The sequence below is a fragment of the Ranitomeya variabilis genome, chromosome 5 (genome assembly GCF_051348905.1).
Source record: "Ranitomeya variabilis isolate aRanVar5 chromosome 5, aRanVar5.hap1, whole genome shotgun sequence".
NCBI classification, from domain to species: Eukaryota; Metazoa; Chordata; class Amphibia; order Anura; family Dendrobatidae; genus Ranitomeya; species Ranitomeya variabilis.
In genome coordinates this window covers 83,317,042-83,337,561 of record NC_135236.1, presented here as the reverse complement: position 1 = coordinate 83,337,561, position 20,520 = coordinate 83,317,042, and the positions used below count along the sequence as shown (strand labels likewise).

The window sequence follows — 20,520 nt, the reverse complement described above, 5'->3', positions numbered from 1 at the left end:
GATACAACTCAGTTTGAGCAGAACCATAGCGTAGACATAATATGCTTAAAATTGGGATCTGCTTGTAAACAGTAGCAACGTCCCAGCTTCTTATTAGCAATCCTCTCCATTATCCGGACTTGAGGGATTGTTAGTCTTGTGTGCGGCTGCTGGTCACTTGTGCTGGGTTGAGTGGTCGTTTACCTTGGTAAGGAAAGCACGCTGCTTGCAGGTTCTGTGCAGATCATTGGATCCAACCAGCCTCAGTTCTCCTCCCTGCACTTCAGCAATGCCGCCTCTGCTAGCAGAAAGGGTGAGAGGGCACTTGGGTTGGACCGTGCTGTTGGTCCGATCTGTCAATCTTCAGGAGCGCAACCCTTCCAAGCAGCTAGGAAGGCAAGACTGCTGTGTGCACCGCCAGAGAAACTGAGACAACTCCCAATTTCTGGTAAATGCCATTGATTTGTTCTTTTTCAGATTGGGAAATCTTTTCCCCTGCTGATTCCTGGTGGAGTGGCTCCTCAAACGACTGTGCAGGAGCGTGCACGCTGCAGTGTACAGGCTCAGTAGGAAGCTTGTGGGGCCGTACACTGCTATGTGCGCTCTGCAATGTACAAGCTCAATAGGAAGCTTGTGGGGCGTACACTGCTATGTGCACTCTGCAGAGTACAGGCTCAATAGGAAGCTTGTGGGGCCGTACACTGCTATGTGCGCGCTGCAATGTACAAGCTCAATAGGAAGCTTGTGGGGCGTACACTGCTATGTGCACTCTGCAGAGTACAGGCTCAATAGGAAGCTTGTGGGGCCGTACACTGCTATGTGCGCGCTGCAATGTACAAGCTCAATAGGAAGCTTGTGGGGCGTACACTGCTATGTGCACTCTGCAGAGTACAGGCTCAATAGGAAGCTTGTGGGGCCGTACACTGCTATGTGCACTCTGCAGAGTACAGGCTCAATAGGAAGCTTGTGGGGCCGTACACTATGTGCGCGCTGCAGTGTACAGGCTCGGTAGGAAGCTTGTGGGGCTGTACACTGCTATGTACACGCTGCAGTGTACAGGCTCAATAGGAAGCTTGTGGGGCCGTATACTGCTATGTGCACACTGCAGTGTACAGGCTCAATAGGAAGCTTGTGGGGCCGTACACTGCTATGTGCGCGCTGCAGTGTACAGGCTCGGTAGGAAGCTTGTGGGGCCGTACACTATGTGCGCGCTGCAGTGTACAGGCTCGGTAGGAAGCTTGTGGGGCTGTACACTGCTATGTACACGCTGCAGTGTACAGGCTCAATAGGAAGCTTGTGGGGCCGTATACTGCTATGTGCGCACTGCAGTGTACAGGCTCAATAGGAAGCTTGTGGGGCCGTATACTGCTATGTGCATGCTGCAGTGTACAGGCTCAATAGGAAGCTTGTGGGGCCGTACACTATGTGCGCGCTGCAGTGTACAGGCTCGGTAGGAAGCTTGTGGGGCTGTACACTGCTGTGTACACGCTGCAGTGTACAGGCTCAATAGGAAGCTTGTGGGGCCGTATACTGCTATGTGCGCGCTGCAGTGTACAGGCTCGGTAGGAAGCTTGTGGGGCTGTACACTATGTGCACGCTGCAGTGTACAGGCTCAATAGGAAGCTTGCGGGGCCGTGCACTATGTACGCGCTGCAGTGTACAGGCTCGGTAGGAAGCTTGTGGGGCCGTATACTGCTATGTGCATGCTGCAGTGTACAGGCTCAGTAGGAAGCTTTGTGGGGCCGTACACTGCAATGTGCATGCTGCAGTTTACAGGCTCAGTAGGAAGCTTGTGGGGCCGTACACTGCTATGTGCACTCTGCAGTGTACAGGCTCAGTAGGAAGCTTGTGGGGCCGTACACTGCTGTGTGCACTCTGCAGTGTACAGGCTCAGATGGAAGCTTGTGGGGCCGTACACTGCTATGTGCACACTTTTTCAGGAGCAGGGTGCCTCTGCCTGCTGAAGTTAAGCAGGTATGCACAGTTCTAAGTGATCGGTGGGTGGCTTGGGACATTTAAATGGAATTTGACAGCAGACGCATGCTGCCCATAGATCAGCTGTATGATCGCAGCCAGGTATGTTTGACTTTGAAATGCTGCGCTGTTTCAGAGACATGTTTTTGAAACCTTCTCACCACCCGTTGCCAGTGACTGACAGCTCTCACTGTACGCGCAGGCAAGGACAGACCTGTCACTCAAGGGCATCGGCCTTTTAAACTCCTCAGTGTTGATTCACACATACATGGCTGGAATCCTACAGTCGGTGTCTGATACCTGCTGCCTGCGGCTCAAGCAGCGTCCATCAGCTGTTCTGTATATTTCTCAAGCCTTAGCTATGTAGTATTCCGTTCTTTGTTCTCCAATTGCCTCTATATTGAATAGTGTGGTAATCCTATATAGGAGACAATCCTATATCACACATACCGGCCCAACAAAGGCCAAAAGGAAACGATTTTAACTTTTTTCTTGTATTTGCCTGATACATGCCAGGTCTATGGCTCCACTTGTTGTGTGCACTGCCTGTTTTCCAGGCACATACAGTACATAATGACAGTACATAATGTTTATACAGGCTTATATGGGGAAAACTGGGGGACAAATAGCACATTTACATGAGACTGGTGCTCTCCAGATTTTCTGTAAGTTTTGGTTAGAACATTTCATTATATACGGTAGGTATGTTCACACAGTGCAGATTTTTCATAATTTGTAATTTAGTACCAGCTAAATAGATGAGATTTCAGCAAACTCTTTGCTAAGCAAATTGGCACCAAAATCCCCATGTTCACATGGAGATTTTGATGCAGGTGCTAAGGGTTAATGCTGCCACAAATTCGCAGCTTTTCTGCAGCAAAAATGTTCCTAGATTTGGTGCAAATTGCTTGATGCAGTCGTCTGGAGTAGAAGCCCTGAGAGCTGCAACACATGCAGAGATTACAAACATCCATGCGTGTATTGCAGCTGTCAAACAGCCGCAGGGACGAGAACATGGTTTTGGAGCACTCGGTTAGCACCCGAGCATGCTCAGATAACACCTTATCCCAGCACATTCGCTCATGCCTGCTGGGGATATGGCGGCCATGAGAGATCTGCTCCACGATGGATCCTAATACGTGACTGTACACTCTTTGCCCCCTTTTACTGGTTCAATTAATAAATATACCATTTAGGAATCTTCTCTGCGTGTCCGCTACCTTCCCCAGAAAGAAAGTAAATAATTAGAAAGGATCAATTATCAAATAGTATAAAGAGAAGAACATGCCAAAAGCACTTTCCTCCAACAGTGCAGTAGTTTAGAGGGCGTCATGCTGGGAGATGTAGTGTCACCAGATGACGATGCTTATTGTGGGTGATGGTCTGTATGCCTATAGGAGTGCTGCGGTGCTTGCAGCATGTGGGCACATTGTTGGCGCAGCGCCACTTGGCACCATGTCTTCCCTGTTTTGCTAGTGAAGGTGGTGTGTGCTCCCGGTAAGGACCGGGTGCAGCAGGGTCGGACTGGTTTGTACAGGGAACTCCAGGAATGTTTGGTTACAAATGGTTGTCTGTCAGACATGATGCTTGTGTAATGAATTGGGACTGTCGTAAATGTACAAGTATGCGTGTAAGACTGCGATATGTGGAGCTGCCGCTCTCTAGCACAGCGCCTTTTGAAGATGGTTTCCAGGTGATTAGCTGTCCCTGACGCAGTGCTGGGTGAGATCCGCAATCGGGTGTTACAGGAGATTTAAATCCCCACTTGAGAACAGGGATTCTGAATTCTATTGTTTCTTGCTTGTTGCCTAGGTTACCAGTCACCGATACCATCTATTAATGGTGGCGACTGGAATCCAAAACAAAGCTTTCTGCTATGGAGCCTGTAAGCGCTGCTCCGAGGCTGGCAGGATCGCTGTACCGCCCCTGTGCTCCTCCAATGTTGCCTCATATAACAGCATCGGGTAGTGCAGTCATTCAGGAGCTCACAATCTGAGCGGAGCGCTCGTGAAACATCAATCATGTGACCACCCCCTTTAACATGGAATACAAATCATGACAACTTTCTTCTGAAAAATAAATGTGAGGCCACTTTACACTTTGCCCTCTGTTTATTAAGACTGGTGTTGCGGACGCTAGTCATAACGAGGTGCGTCTAGGAATGAGGCACCAAATTCATTTAGCGGGAAACGCCACTTAATGAATTTATCGCATCTTCTCAATGGTATATGCCTCAACAGAAATTGTACCCTAGTCAGTGACTGGACTAACATTCCTGGCGAGAGAAACGCTGCCATAATGAACTTGATTCTAGTCCCAGCCCATTCTACCCTGGCCCTTTTCTCAGCCCTGACCATTTTGGTAGAGCTGCCCGAAAACTGCCAAAAATCACCTGTAGTGCCTTTCAGAGTGTTTTACGCCAGTTTTCTACACTTTGACGTATCTGTCCTTTTACGTTTTGTGTTCTTATGCCAAATTTTACCATTTTGTAGTGAACATCATCAGTCGCCACGAAGACCTTTTTCACGTGTTTTGTAGACAGTCACGTAAATGGGCGAGTTTTGGGAACCTCATATATGAATGTGGAAGTGATGATTATTTACTACCCCTGTAATTTTTTTTTTTTTTTTTAGCCAGGATTTCATATATGGTAATCGGATCTGTAATGTCTGGGGAAATATACGCCAGGTATAATTCTTCTGTAGGGAATCCAGCTCTGGTCTGTGCCCTTCAGTCCTGTGTGTGTCCTTCCCCTGAAGGTCAGGACTATGCTCACTGTGCCAGCACAGCCCTGCACGAGCAAACAGGTTGTGCAGTGGTTCAGCTTCCAGACAGACGCACGTCCCATCAGTACAGACTGGTGTTACTGTCCTATAGACCAGCACGTACAAAGCAGAGACTGGTGGGAACCGGGTATGTTACTTGTAGTGGCTGGCGTGCGGTGACATAGTCTAAACATGCAGAGTAATCCCATAGGAGCAGCACACGAGTAGTTATAGTGAAGGCAGATATATATACATATACATTCTATCTATCTATCTGAGAAAGAAACAGCAATTCATTCCTGGTTTACAATGGAATGGAGGAGAATATAATCTCAATCTTCCGGATGATCTACATATTCCGCAGCATCTCTACCACTCCGAGAGAAGACTAGTGAGGATGGTAGGCCTGCCTAAGCAATGGGGCATGTTAGACAAAATTTGGGGTTCATGTACATTGGCTGTTTTAGGAACGGGCTGCTAAACACGCTCGTGTCCAATGAATAAGTTATCACTTATGGAAGGTGATCGGCGGGGGGTCTCACCACCGGGACCTGCACCGATCGGCAGAACACGGCCCTTCTATCCTCATTAGAATGGAGTACATTTTTTTTTATGGGGCTACCTGAACAAAGTTGAGCGCAGCCCTATAGGGGATGAAAGGATCAATACAGTATTAGTATCATCATACTTGTACTGACCTGAAGAATCGTGTCGCCGGGTCATTTATACTGAACGCCGTAAAAATCAAAACTCTGCAAACAATGGTGGAATTGGAGTTTTTTTGTTTTTTTAACAATTTAGCCCCATTTGGAATATTTTCCCTTTTTTCAGTAAAAAGCTAACAACTCGCCCCACAAGACGGGTCCTCATTACCAATTTTTTTTTTTTTTTTTTTTTTTTTTTTTAAATAATGGCTCATGAAAAAAAGGGAAGAAATAAAAGGAAGAACTAAACCACAAAAAATAAAAAAAGCCCGATTCTGAAGGGGTTAAGGGAGATGGAAGGGGGTTCATCAGAATGTATTAAATTTTACTCATTTTATATAGCGGCCATTAATTCCACAGCGCGTTACAGACATTATCCTCGCTGTCCCCATTGGGGCTCACAATCTAGGTTCCCTATCAGTATGTCTTTGGAATGTGGGAGGAAACCCACACAAACACAGGGAGAACACACAAACTCCTCGCAGATGTTGTCCTTGGTGGGATCTGAATCCAGGACCCCAGCGATGCAAGGTTGCAGTGTTAACCACTGAGCCACCGTGCTGCCCATAGAATAAAGCGGGTACTCTTTTGCCAAGGGTTTCCCACTCTAGAAAGTTGTGAAACCACATCTCTAACCAAACACGTTGGTCCGGACTATCGCTGGGCAGACACCTCTCTCTCCTGACTCCCCCGTACACAGTAATGACCGGGTCCGCGTTCCTGTCATCTCCCCCCGAACATAAGGATTGGACATCATCACCTGACTTAAATTGTCGGGAGGCCCCTCGTACACATTGGATGGTTGGCTGGCCCTGCCAATATCAACTGGTTCAGACAACTTTAACATACATGTGGGCCTTAAAAAGGTATTCCTATCTCCAATATCATATCCCAATATGTAGTAGGTGTGATTATAATAATAATAGCAAATACCCCCAATTAGACATGTAGTACAGTAGTTCTGATTAGCTGTGTCGCTTACACCATGTACAGGGCATTGCAGTAGCTTAGGTATCCATGGTTACCACCACTCATATAGTGACAGTTAGTTGTTAGTGGATGTAACCGTGGATACCTAATCTACTGCAAGCCCTGCACATGGGGTAAACGACATTGCTAATCAGCAGAACTATACCACGTTTCTAATTAGAGGTATTTTCCAATATTATCACACCCACTACATATTGGGATAGGATATTGGAGATGGGAATATCTCGTCAATCCCAGGCCATAATTGCTGTAACCCTGCCACACCACTCTTGCTTATAATTTTCTTTATTGGTTTAAAAATATAAATATATATATAAATATTTTACTTGAGGACAACCAGTATGAGCCCTGAAACGAATGGCACGCAGTACAGCCATTTTGGCTAGTTATACCCTCATAGTGATTCTCATTCAGGAGTGTAGGAAAGCTGGGTGATCATTATGATGGTGACCTACATTTCTTGATTACTGCCCATGATGGTGAAACATGCATCTCGCATAGGAGGAGAACATTGTGACTGATGGTGAGTGATGACCCAGGAATGTTCCTAATTGGTTTGTTTTTAAGACAAGTTGGAGGATGCAAGAAGCACAGAAGGAATATAAATGATGATGAGCGGCGTGTAAGATGTGGCTCTACCTGATCTGGAGGAAGCCGTCATGGAAATGAAGTGACTGAATACTCAACGTTAGTGATGAGCGTAGGTTCTTGTTTCTCAGGTATGCACCGAGTATCGCTGGTGCTCGAGATGGTTTGCAGCTGTTGGCCACCAAGCATGCGGGGATTACCTGGCAAACACGGGCAATTCCCACATGTCTTGTGGCTGTCTTATCAGCCGCAGGGACTGGAACATGTCACTCGAGCACCCGTGATACTCTGTTTATACCCAGGCAAACTGGAGGAGCGCTCATCACTACTTCCCGGTACACGAGGGTATTGTCCAGACCACCGACGAGCCTAGAGTCACACACTGAAGTCCCAGGGGGCCGGGGAAAATTTGCCATAAATTCCGCATAGTTTCCGGTCTGGAAGCTGCTGTCATACACAGATGACTTTTGGACAGACGGGTGGGTCAAGAATGTTGACTTTCCACATGCCTGATTCTTTGTGGCCTTGGGCAATGAGCTGCTGTCAGGAGTGCAGTGGCATGTCCCCCTCTAGCCATCAAACAGCTGAGCGTGCGTGTGTGCTTGTGATGAAGTTAGGAGGAATCCGCTGAATTATAGGGGTTGTCCAAGGTAAACAAGCTGTCACTTAGTATAGGGGATGCCTTACTGACTGGTGGAGGTCCGACTGCTGGGGCCCGCACCTATCTGCACAACAGGGCACTTGGATCCCCAACCACAGCTTCATTCATTGTCTATGGGATTGCCGGAAAAGTGAAGCGCAGCGCTCGGCAGCCCCATAGGGAATGAATGATACTGCTGTCGAACTTGTGCACTGAAGCTTCTTTCTACCAGATACTAGTGTCCCGTTTTGCCAGTTGCTGTGTGTCCCAGTGGTTGGACACGCTCCGATCAACAAGTTATCACCTGTCCTCTGATTAGGTGATGACGAGCCTTCTAAGGCTCCAATCATATCATGGTTTGTGCATACATTTATCACATATGCCAGAAACTCTGTTGGCATGTGTACCAGACCTGTCCTTATAGATCCATTGCTCAGACAGTGGCCAATAGAGTGTTCTTTTGGTCTCCATCTGACTAGTATATATATAACAGTATACTGGAAAAAGTACATATTGCATATATACTGTTTTTCAAAGGTCAACCTTTGTGTGACAGATTCCGCTATTGTCTATGAAGTTGCTGAAGAAAGCGGAGTACAGAGCTTGGCTATTTCTTGCTGTACCATAGACAGTCTGTGGAGCGGAGGTCTGCCATGCCATGGACAGTCGGTGAAGCGGAGGTCTGCTGTACCATAGACAGTAGGTGGAGCGGAGGTCTGCTGTACCATAGACAGCGGGTGGAGCGGAGGTCTGCCGTACCATAGCGGGTGGAGCGGAGGTTTGCTGTACCATAGCGGGTGGAGCGGAGGTCTGCTGTACCATAAACAGCGGGTGGAGCGGAGGTCTGCTGTACCATAGACAGTCAGTGGAGTGGAGGTCTGCTGTACCATAAACAGCGGGTGGAGCGGAGGTCTGCCATACCATAGACAGTCGGTGGAGCGGAGGTTCTCCATACCATAGACAGTCGGTGGAGCGGAGGTCTGCTGTACCATAGCGGGTGGAGCGGAGGTCCTCCATACCATAGACAGGTGGTGGAGCGGAGGTCGAGCGTAGGAGTCTCATTTCCACTCAAGGCAGAGCCATATTCTTGGGTCCTAACGATCAAAAGGTCATCCCATTTATAGGGGATATCTTGTGCTTTTAGTATTAACCCTATGGAGTAGGTTGGCGCTTTCTTATACCTGTCATAATCCAAGGAACTCACTGACAACATCTTGGGTCATTTGTTTTTGAGGAAACGAAAATCAGAGTATTTGGAAGATTGGAGTGATGGTTCGCCTGTAGCTGTGTAAGGCTATGTTCACATGTTGCAGCTGCTGTACAGAAATGCACCGTTTGCTGCGATTTTTGAAATAGCGCCCAACAAAGTTCCATGTTTACTGCTGTGCTTTAAAAAACCCCTTACCGTGGTCGCAATGTGTGAATGCAGCCGGAGGGAATCTTCTGACATAGTGACAGATTCATCACCACATGGTTTAGTGCAGACTCTCTGCAGCATATCAGTCCATTGTGGGCATACCCTTCTAGTGAGGTATGGGGCGTTATCAGGGTATCACATCATGCTGGAAATGTTAGTTTTCCTGTACCTTTCCGAGAACAGCTATTCCTTACACTGATGTGGGGGCTGAGGCCGGCTGAGCGGGTCAGATAGATCTTCTAGGCATTCATGCAGGAAATTACTGCGGATTGAGCCGTCTGCTAACATTTGCCAACTTAATTCCACTCTTATGTTCCTAAATGTGCACAGCCGAGGATATCTGCACTGTCGCCCCGTACCTCACTGCCACCCTCATTTCTGGATATGTCCTCATAGTGCAGTAGCTCCCATTATGAGCAGCTATTGATCGACGCAATCCCTAATAATTTATTAATAAACCACTATTATAGCGGATCTTCTGGCGCAGACTCTTGTAACTTCCATACTGTCTTACTATCACTAGACATAACAAAAAATAATAATATGGGGTCTGGGTGATCCATAAGGCATTGTCATTTCTTTGCTTCAAGGTGTGTACTTCTCTCAGGGTCTTACCACCAAAAAGAACTAAAAATCAATGCTACTAAATTGAACTTGGATCAGTTAGTTGCAGTAAAACTAATAGCGTTGATTCACACAACCATATCGTTGCGGTATTTTATGGTCTGTGTTAGTTGCAGTGTTCGGTCTGACCGCGGGTCTTCTGTGCTGAACGGACAGTCATTTATGCCTTAGGATAGGGTATACTGTCCCGATTGCTGGGGATATGACCCCTGGGGACTCCCTACCGATCCTGAGAACTGGGCTCTGAAGAGCCTCATGTGAAATAGACCAGTTGTATGATTACTCAGCTTCTGCTTCATCCATTTTCTATGAGACTGACACAAATAGCAGAGTGCAGGTATCAGCTTTCTATGGCGGTCCCATAGAGAATGAATAGAACGGAGGTTGTGTATGTCTGTGCATCTTCTTCAGACACCAGTTCTCGAGATCGGTTTCCCAGTGGTTGGATCTCCAGCGATCATCAAGTTGACCCCAATCCTTAGGATTCCATTCCTGCAGCCATACCACAGACCATAATGAACTGCCTCGGTACGGCGGTGTGCCCGAGTCCTAAGCACAATCCAATGCAAGCTGCTGAATGCTGGGACTTGTAAAGCGTCAAAATAATAGATGAATATGAGGGAATGACTCATTGAAAAACCATCTTTTGTAAAGCTGGTGGCTTCTTGACATTCAGAGCTGCTGTTTCGTCCTTTTGTATCTAGGGAAATGGTGATCTCTGTGGACGGTGTTTGCTCGGTTTCGGTGCTTCGCTAGGCTTGTTCTCATGGCTGCAGCCCGGTATACTCTTACAGTCTTGAGATAAAATGGGTACTCTGCGTTCTTGGCTTCCTCACGAAGACTATACATTGAAAAGGGGATCATGTTCCTCTGTTACATAAGATCAGCTCTTCCACTGCCCTGTGGACATTCTCACCAAGACACTGTATAACTTGGGCCGAGAAGTACGGCTTTTTGCAAAATCTGCCAATCCTTGATGTTCTGCAGGTTTTGGCTGACATATACTAATACATTTTAGGAGCCAAGTTCCAGATGTTCCCTCAAAATGTGGAAACAAAGCCTTACGGTAACATTCCTGTCAGTATTGCGATCTTTAGAAGCCGGTTTTATCACTCCAGGAACCAACGGTATCTGACCAAATTTACCACCAGCGTTGGATTTCATGGTGCGTTGGCTACATGGCTCGTGTCCTTGTGAGACAGATCCTTTCATATTGTGCATGTTCTCCTCTGACATTCGGCGCCTTGTATAGAAGACCTTGCCTTGTTATGTGTGTAGCTCATTTCCACTCCTCACTTTGGGTAAAGTGTAGCCGCTGCTGAAAATTTGCAGTTTCATCCAGTACTCGATGGTCCCCGTCAGATTTTAGCACATTTTTTCCATAACCCATCTAGTACGTCCTGCTTTGTGACCACTGCAGCCGCATTGTTTCACTGCTTTGTATAAAGTGCTGTGCGCACTGTTGGCGAGCACAGATATAGCTGTGCCCGGGGATAACCTCCTTTGGTAATGTCATTCACACTTTTGCTTGTATAATCCGTTGTTGTACAGTGAGTGGACGCGCTAATGTTCTCCTCTTTTTCCTTTTCTCTCAGGTTCTGGTAATCGGTCTCTCCCAAGGACACAACCATGCATAGCTTAAGGACTTGTGCTGCTAAACTAAGGCCTTTGACGGCCTCTCAGACTGTCCGGTCACTAAAACACAGTCAGCCTGTGGCCCCAAGGACGTTTCAGCCTATCAGGTGCCTTAGTACACCTGTGGCCGCAGAGCCTTTTCTTAGTGGGACTAGTTCTAATTATGTGGAGGAAATGTACTATGCGTGGCTGGAGAACCCTAAGAGTGTCCACAAGGTAAGGATGGTCCCAGGGCTGCAATAAGCGGACGGCACCCATCTTGTTCTGATTGGGAATATTCACGAGGAGTGACCGGCAGTAAGGAGGAGGAGAATGTATTTTCTGCACTGATGGGAGGTCGTGGCCTGATATCTACATGGAATATGGAATATCCCTACAATATTCTCACTCCTTGCATCTTTAAGAGCTTACGTAAGAGGATCGCACTTCGAGGGTGGAAATCACAGATCATAATCTTCGGCCCCTAAGAGATGTGACGCGTTTCAGTAATGTACCTGTGTTTGTATGTCTCTGTGGTGACAATAAGGATGTCTCTGTGGGACCATCAACCTTCTTCTGTTGTAGATGTTTACGCCAAATCCCTGTTCAGATCACTAGGGCTAAGTGCACACGGTCCAGAAAGCTCCGGGTGGATGCTTTAATGTTTCCATAACCTCTTTTCACCAGACAATGGTTGAAAACATGTTCTATTGGTCCCGTCTGGCCTGTATGTGTCATATCACTGTTTAGGTAACTGTTTGGGAAAGCGTAGCACTTTCTTATACATTGCAAATGACATTCTTTGCAGTATACAATTTTTACAAATTGGTTGTATGGCTGACCCATCTAAACTGTAGACCTAATGTACCTAATGAGCGTAAACGTCCCTACAGTAGCCAAAACTACAGTGTGCACTGCTGGGAGTTGTAGTTTTACAGTTGTAGGTTGCTGACCCTTGACGTAGACTATGCATTTCAGCTGGGCATCTATGGTGTGTCCTCATTTCTGCAGGTATATTCACTAGGCACCAGGTATGTGATCCACATTGAGGCAATTTCTGACGTGACGGTTGCCCGACTACAATCACTAATTAGGGCAAGGGAGGCAACCCTTACTGCACCCTAACCCTAATTATAGAAGTAATTGCTGGTTTTATAGGAGGCACTGTTGCAGATTCTTCATGGATGAATAATTTTTGGCTTTATACTATGCGCGGGGATGGGTTTCCTGTGGTTCTGTTCATTAGATGGAAAGTAAAGGGATTTTCTGCATGAAATACTACTTAATGTGCCCAATCTCCCTCCCCTCCTCTTCATGGCACGTGGTTCATGATGCAACACCAGAAACTAAAGGAGACCATGTACCGCCAATTGCTGTTAACCCACGCCACCTTTTTTTCCCCCACAATATCATTTATCAGTGTAGAGTCTGGAGGCCCCCTTACATATTGCATATCCAGTCCTTGACCAAAATCAGCTTTAGTTGACTTTGCACATGTATGCATGAGCACTAGTGATGAGCGAACGTGCTGGGATAAGGTGTTATCCAAGCATGTTCAGGAGCTAACTGAGTGAATATGAGAAAAATATGTTCAAGTCTCCGCTCCTGCATGTGTTGTGGCTGTCGAACAGCAGGGAGACATGCAGGAGCGGAGACTCGAACATATTTTTCAAACACGCCGAAGTCACTCGGATAACACCTTATCCGAGCTTGATCGCTCATCACTAATGGGCACTTTAAAACAGACATAGGAAGAATGACCCTCACCAACCTACTGGTGATATTTGGATTATGTTTTTAATTGTGTTTTTTCAACAGCTTTCTAATTTAATTTGTGTGTTAATTCCTCACAATATCTTTGAGTGCCGTCAGTGAAGTTTATAATCAGAGGCTACATACTCCGGCGTAGTGAGAATTGTGCTGCTACAGAAACCTCTTGAATCATAAGATGTGGCGAAGTCAAGTAGTTTAGAAAGTTGTAAAACTTTTTGATTGTATAATGGTTAAAGAAGCAGTCACACAAAGCTCTTTATTGCCTAGATCTGTGCGAATGTATATGTAATGTAGTGTAAGTGCGGTAATCTACTCACTGATCGCCGTCTTCACCAGTTTCCAGCGCTGCTCCGGTCCTCTTCTGTGCCACGTGATCTCTATTCCAACTTGCCGGATGATCTTCAGGACTTTGTATGAGCTGGAAGTGACTTTTACGATGTAAGTTTATGGAGTGACAGAGCGAGGTTATAAAAGTGACTTCTGGCTCACAAGTGCAGTCGGCAAGTTGGAATTGCCCTCACATGAGTGAGAAGAGGATCGGAGTAGTGCTGGAAACTGGGGACGATGACATTACCTGACACACTGCAGATTTCCAATCCACAGCGCCAGTCCATTTACAGCAGATTTTCTCATTCACAATGATATATGCAGTGGATTTTCCAGATTAAATCTGCAACGGAAAATCAACTGCATACACTCATTGTTGGAACATACCTTAAGACTTTTATTGATCACGCCACTATAGAAAGAGCATTTGTAACATCATGAATGGTGGGTGCACGTCCCACCAAAACTCAGATGGATATGTAGGTCTTATCGCAGCATCTGACAATCTCTGCACATTGTGCTGTTTGCTCAGTGTCTTTGTCTCTCCCCAGCCTCCAAAATGTATTCAGCTATCGCTTAATTAATAATCCCCCCTCCTTACCAAAACAAAAAGCCTCAAACACTTTCACAAACACCTCCTAGCAAATTGAAATAGATGTACAAGTTGCTGTGTCTGTATTGTACATTTATTTAACTTTGCCAGGAGGAGCTTGTTGGTTTTATTTTTTTGCATCGTACATTTGGAGATAAGTGACTGCCACCATAGTTGGCTAAGCACTCCTTCAGCATGTCCTATGCTTGATTCTACCTGACCTTTAATAGGGTGGTCACGGCTTAGGGGTCAAGTCACACTATTCGACTGCAGACTTATAAATCTTCACAGCTCGCAGCGTGCATGCTGTCAGGATTCTTCTGGAGTGGGCAGATTCCTGACTGCGAATGATCAATTTGCATACATGCGGGCACATGCCGACTAGACATGCGCAGCTTCTCTGAATGCAAGTGTATTTAAAGGAGCCTGGATACGTCTAGTTTGTGTCTGGAAATACCCAGGTCACATGACCGCTCGCTCCCAGTCCTGGAGAATCCTGACAGTGTGCAGTGTGCACGCTGTGAGGATTCACAAATCTACAGTCATGTAGAAAGCTTGGACAACCTCCTTTAGAATTATAGGCCAAAGCCAAGGGCAGAGGGAAGTCTGTTAGTGTAGGTTCCCATCTGAAGAAGTCACTTGTAGATGGGTACACACAATTTAACCAAAGTGTTCATTACATTCCTAAGAAGGATTGTCTGTAATGCAGTTCAAAATTCCTATATTCAATCCTTAAAGATTCCTTATCTTGCTCAGAGTCAACTCTCATTTACTGTGCCTGAGAACAATGGAGATGCCAATGCTCAAGCTGTTTTGGTTTGCAAATCTGTGGTGGTCGGGGTTTTGCTACTAAGGGTACTGTCACACAGTGCAATTTTGATCGCTACGACGGCACGATTCGTGACGTTGCAGCGTCGTATGATTATCGCTCCAGCGTCGTATACTGCGGTCACACGTTGCAATACACTGCGCTGGAGCGATAATTTCATGACGTATTTGCGATGTAGAAGCCGTTGGTTACTGTGCGCACATCGTATACAACCTGTGTCACACGATGCAATCATGCCGCCACAGCGGGACACTAGACGACGAAAGAAAGTTTCAAACGATCTGCTACGACGTACGATTCTCAGCGGGGATCCGGATCGCAGGAGCGTGTCAGACACAACGATATCGTAACGATATCGCTAGAACGTCACGAATCGTGCCGTTGTAGCGATCAAAATTGCACTGTGTGACAGTACCCTTAGAGACTAGAAGTCTGGCAAAATGTAAAGAATGGGACGGGGGAGTTGAAGTTGGGACACATGGCTCATTTCGATGCAGCAATCTCGGCCCACTAGTTAGCCCCCATCAAGCAATCACTTACCATGTAAGTGAAGTATGAGACAATGAGAACAGATTGATTCAAATAAGCTTTCTGTCCCCATACCCCATCATGCTATCTGCCGCATGTTCCTTGTGTGCGTGTGGAGATGTGCTGCCGATAACGATAATTTTTATGCTGGCATAAGAGCTCCAAACAAGAGTCGTGCACATGTTGCGGATTTGCCTGTGGAATTTTCTGTGTGGATTCTGCATCTCTTGGCAGTTTTTTATGCAGATTCTGTGTGTTTTTGTTGTGGATTCTGTGCGGATTTCATGCGTTTTTACCCCTGCGGATTTCTATAATGGAATGGGTTAAGAAACGCTGCAGATCCACACAAAGAAGTGACATGCTCCTTCTTTTAATCCGCTGCGTTTTCCGTGTGGAATTTTCCGCACCATTAGCACAGCATTTTGTTTTTCCATTGATTTCCATTGTACTGTAAATCACTTGCGGATCTGCAGCGTTTCTGTGCGGAAAAAACGCTGTGGATCTGCAGGAAATCTGCAACATGTGCACATAGCCTAAGAAATAGTGTTTTGTCTCATCGTAGGATGATTGCCAGCATACACACACTGATAATCGGGGTACACATGTTCCTGCGAAGCTGATTATTGGTTCTGTTAAATTAACTTTTGGTTTTCCCTTTATCCTTTCCCGGGTCTCTGTTGCCCTTGAAGGGCATGTCTTTTTCTTTTTTTTTTTTAACCGTACTAAAACTATGCAACTATATAGTGTCATAAAAAGAGGTTGAGGTGGAGTAGAAAACTGCATCCAAACAAAAAAAAAACACTTGTTGATTTTCCACAGTCTTGCAGTGGTAATTGGTGTTTTTTAACAGGTGAAAGTGAAACCTATTTATATTATGTGCTTTGCCTGTAAAAAAAAAAATGCTGATATGAGCTTCATATACACATATGAGACTGTATTTTGGGGTTGGGAGACCCGCGATTAGTATACGGACCGTGGAATACGCCTGTCTGAACCCGACCTTAGGCTTCCCTCACATGTCCGTTTTTCCAGTATGTGTGGTGTCCATTTTTTTCCATGGATACAATACGTACCCATTCTACAGTGCCGTTCACATGTCCGAGTTTCTACACCAACCGTGTGTCTGTGCAAAACACTTAGAAACGTCCGTTATTTTTTTTTTTATCGGTGCACGGATGAAAAGGATCAAAACAAGAGTATGGGTCCATGAAAAACACGTAGAGCACACAGATGGCGTCAGTGTACAGTCCATGTGCTGTTCAAGTATAGGAGAAGCTGTGTAATTTATTTCTTTATCCTTCCGTGAAAATCACTAATAACACACTGATGGTAAAAACAGATGACACACTGATGGAAAAGATCAATGACACCGGTACCGATTTTTCACATACTTGTTTTATACGGATGTGTGATGGAGGCCTTAAGATGGGAGTCGAGCAATGTTACATCTTGGAGGTATTCTACCTTAGCAGCATTGGATCGAGGGCAGAATAGGGACTAATAGAGACGCAGAGGATTGCCATACAGGCTTTACTATGTACGTGGATGCGCACATGGCTGTCATAGATCGCTTCATGAATCTTCAATACTGCAGATTTTCTGCTATATAAGTGCATCATAAATTTGGCAGCCATTACACCTCATGTAGTGAGGCTGGTGACCTTGTTTTGGGTCACTGAACATATGACCCTATAGGTTGTTGTTTATTTCTACCTTTGTCACCATATAATGTGTTGGCACATGTGTAGGTGACAAGGTTATGGCCGTGAGGTGCAAGTGAATTGCTGATCACAAGCTTAAGGTTACACGTCCTTGCTGTGATATATGGTCATAGATAGGCGTTATCTTTCAGGAACATCCTCCTGTATTCTCTCAGGTGAGAGGGTTGAAGGCAGGGAATGGTGATATGGAACGTGACTTCACGTTGTGGGAGGGATGAAGCTGTACATGTCACCCTCAAATTGTGTCCAGCTTTCTGTGACTGCAATGAAGAGGTTTAAAACTGGCCATTCACCTCGGGGTGCATTTAGGTGAGGCGACAGTCATAAGAGCTCTCATTCCCAATCATTGGTCCCATTAACATGTAGGCGAACAAGAGACAAATGAGCTTGTTGGTTGGGTGATCATCGTTATTGGCAGAGCATCGCCCCATGAAAATGGGGAGGGGAATGTGCTGCCGATTTTCATGATGCGGTATGTGGATAGGATAGTCATAACAAATGTTCTGTTCCCATCAGTATTTGTCAGCGATGGTCAAAATCAACGTTTCTAGCCAGATAGTGATGGGTTCTGATATAGAAAGGGTAGCAAACAGCTACAACAGTTCATTCTCCTGACAGCCATCACTTCTGACCCCATTTGCACTTGCATGCTCTTGACCAAGAGATTACCAGTGTCCACTAAACCAGCGTCATGCCTGAATGATCTAATAAGTCTAAAGGCTGAAGGGACCGGTTGTAGTGAAGTCCCATTTACCCTTACTATTAAATGACCGCCGATTCGATATCTACAAGCCGATCATCAGTCGTTTTAATAGCCTGATAATGCTGGCCTTCCAGAAATCAGTGCTCACAGAACGCTTGTTAGTTTGAGCGTCCTGCGCGCATAGATCTTCGAGGAAACAGGCGATGTGCTGCCGAGAATGATGTTTACTACAGCATGAATGATCCAACCCCCAACCAACATGTGTTTCCTTTGTTCGTTGATTAATCGAACAATCCAATGATCGTCGAATGAGCATTGTAGTGAATCAGTTCATTTTTATGAGTTATTGCTTTAAATGAAGGTCACAATAAGAGGTGCCAACATCCGGTCATGGTAAGGGCCGAGTCATGTGCACAATGCCTGTATGAAGGAACATGAAGGACCCTGTACTGTGACCTTCTGTGTGACCTTCAATTAAATCCAAATACTAAAGGGAAAAAAACACATTTGGTCACTAAAAGTTGTCTTCAGCTATATTTAGGTCTAGGAAATCTGGACGATGGGCAGTATGGCTACCACAGCGGCAGCTATGACCGACACCACCCAGATTTCCGTGGCTTCTGAAGGAAAAACCTGCGTTTTTAAACCTATAAGTCCTCTCTTAAGTGAGGAGGTGCCAGGATCTTGCCTTTGTGTTTAGGCTCTGTTCCGTACCAAGCATTACTGCCATTGTTGGTGCAGGCCCTGTGCCTTCATAGTCTAAAAGTCACCCTGCTACCGTGCAGGCCAGTTCTTGCTGGAATAAATAGCACGTCATCCAGATGGGCGAGACGCCAGCTGGAAAAGGGAGAGCCTCTTGGAAAAAGGGGTTGGGTCAGTTGATTAGCATGCAGGCATATTAACCCTTTTTCTTTTTACTATGACCTTTGTTCTGATTTACGCCCTCCTCTAGCTACTTTTGCATGCAGTTTCCAAGGTTAAAACTCCTTCTTTGCTGGGCTTAGATCTCGTTGCCTATGGATGTTTTCTGTTTCACTTTTGTTGATATGATTTGCCGTTTTATTAGTGTTCACCATATATTCCCTCTTAACTGCTATCATGGATTATAGCTATGAGTTATCTCAGATCAGTGGACTTTCCATGGTGAAAAGCCACTTAGTATTATGTAATGTTAGCCCCCCCCGCGTAAACCTGAAAGAAATATAGCGGGGGTCTCATGGCCTCATGGACCCTGTCATTTAATATGACTTTCTGTCAGAAGAAAGGTCAAATAAAGGTCAGGTCAGTCATCTCTGAAAGTGTGACACTGGTTTTATCCAGTTTTTTCTGGTATGTTTGGCAGCTATTGTAACGGTTTTCTATTGGCTGTTAGCAGCTTTGCCGCTCTTTTTTTGAATATATAAACACCTGTTTTGTGGTATCTGGTCATTCTGTCAGCGGAAGAAGATAAAGAAGACCCCACCCTCCCTCCCCTGAATTCTTGTAATTTTACTGTCGTGTAGTTTAATTGTGGGAAAATCACCCATGTCTGGGTGGATTGGTTTATTGGAAAAGTTTGGTACTTTGGTTTTATAATTTATGGAGTTTATTTATTGGTGATTAATTAATTTATGTAACCCTAAATAAACTACACGGCCATTTTTATCCACAATTAAAGCGTTTTGTGTTTTTATTGTATGAATGGGTTCTATGAGGCCATGATGGCTGCCTTGGTCAGAAAAACCAGCTTCAAAATGATCATCTGCTAAAAATTCGGGTTAATAGAAAGGAAATCATGTATCGTGACGCAGGGACATGTGAATGCAGCCTTGGGCTCTGTGCACATCTGCGTCGTGGTTTATAACAGAAATCCCAACACAGTGGTGGAAACGTGCCGTAACTGGCACGAACGGGCACCCAGTGGACCAGATTGACTTACACTGAGGCTTGTCGGTACTGGTGAAGCACTGAGACTCATTCAGACTGGCTGCCATTAGGAATTATAGGCTAGTATATTTCTCGGCAGCACGTGTTTACACAGGACACTGTGCTGCCGAGAAATAGAATTTTTAAGCAAGCTTGAAAATCATTTCACCTGACTAAGCATTTTGATCATTCGCCGGGTAATTGACAGCGTCTTTACAAAGACTGATTTTATCAGAAACAACAATTGGCCAGTGTGAATGCTCCCACAGTCGTTTTGAGGAGAAAATGTCTCTGCCTATGACCCTGTTGTCTTGTAAAATATGACATAATCTGCCGTGGAGCCTCCACTGTAGGTGTGAACGGAGCCTTAATAATTATTTATTTATATGGCATATAATTTACCAAACTCTGGTGAAATCTGCCTAATAATGGGGCAGCACGGTGGCTCAGTGGTTATCATTGTAGTCCTGCAGCTCTGGTGTCCTGGACTCTAATCTCACCAATGAAAACATCTGCAAGCAGTTTGTATGTTCCCCCTGTGTTTTTATGAGTTTCATCCCACAGTCCAATGACATACTGATAGGGGATTTAGATTGTGAGCCCCAATGGGGACAGCGATGAATGATAATGTCTGAAAGTGATGTGGAAATTAATGGTACTATATAAGCAGTGTAACATGTATACCACTCAGTATATGAAGGCAATACAAAGAAAATGAGTTATTTTTGGAATCCTGGGAAAATCTAATTTGGGGTGACCATTAATTATAATTCTTCACAGTAGAGAGGAGGTAATGGTTTACTGTCACACAGCTATGATGCAGTTCTGAGCTGGAGTTAATCACATG

General features: G+C 45.4%; 1 protein-coding gene across 2 annotated transcripts in view; it reads left to right on the top strand.

Moving 5' to 3' along the window:
* The window catches only part of OGDH (oxoglutarate dehydrogenase), a 72,671-nt gene that overhangs the window by 2,883 nt on the left and 49,268 nt on the right, over nt 1-20,520 (top strand). For both annotated transcript variants that reach the window (XM_077262752.1, XM_077262753.1), the window contains exon 2: nt 11,277-11,532. In XM_077262752.1, the coding sequence (XP_077118867.1) occupies nt 11,311-11,532 (222 nt within the window). In that variant the 5' untranslated portion in view covers nt 11,277-11,310. The remainder of the gene's footprint in view (nt 1-11,276; nt 11,533-20,520) is intronic.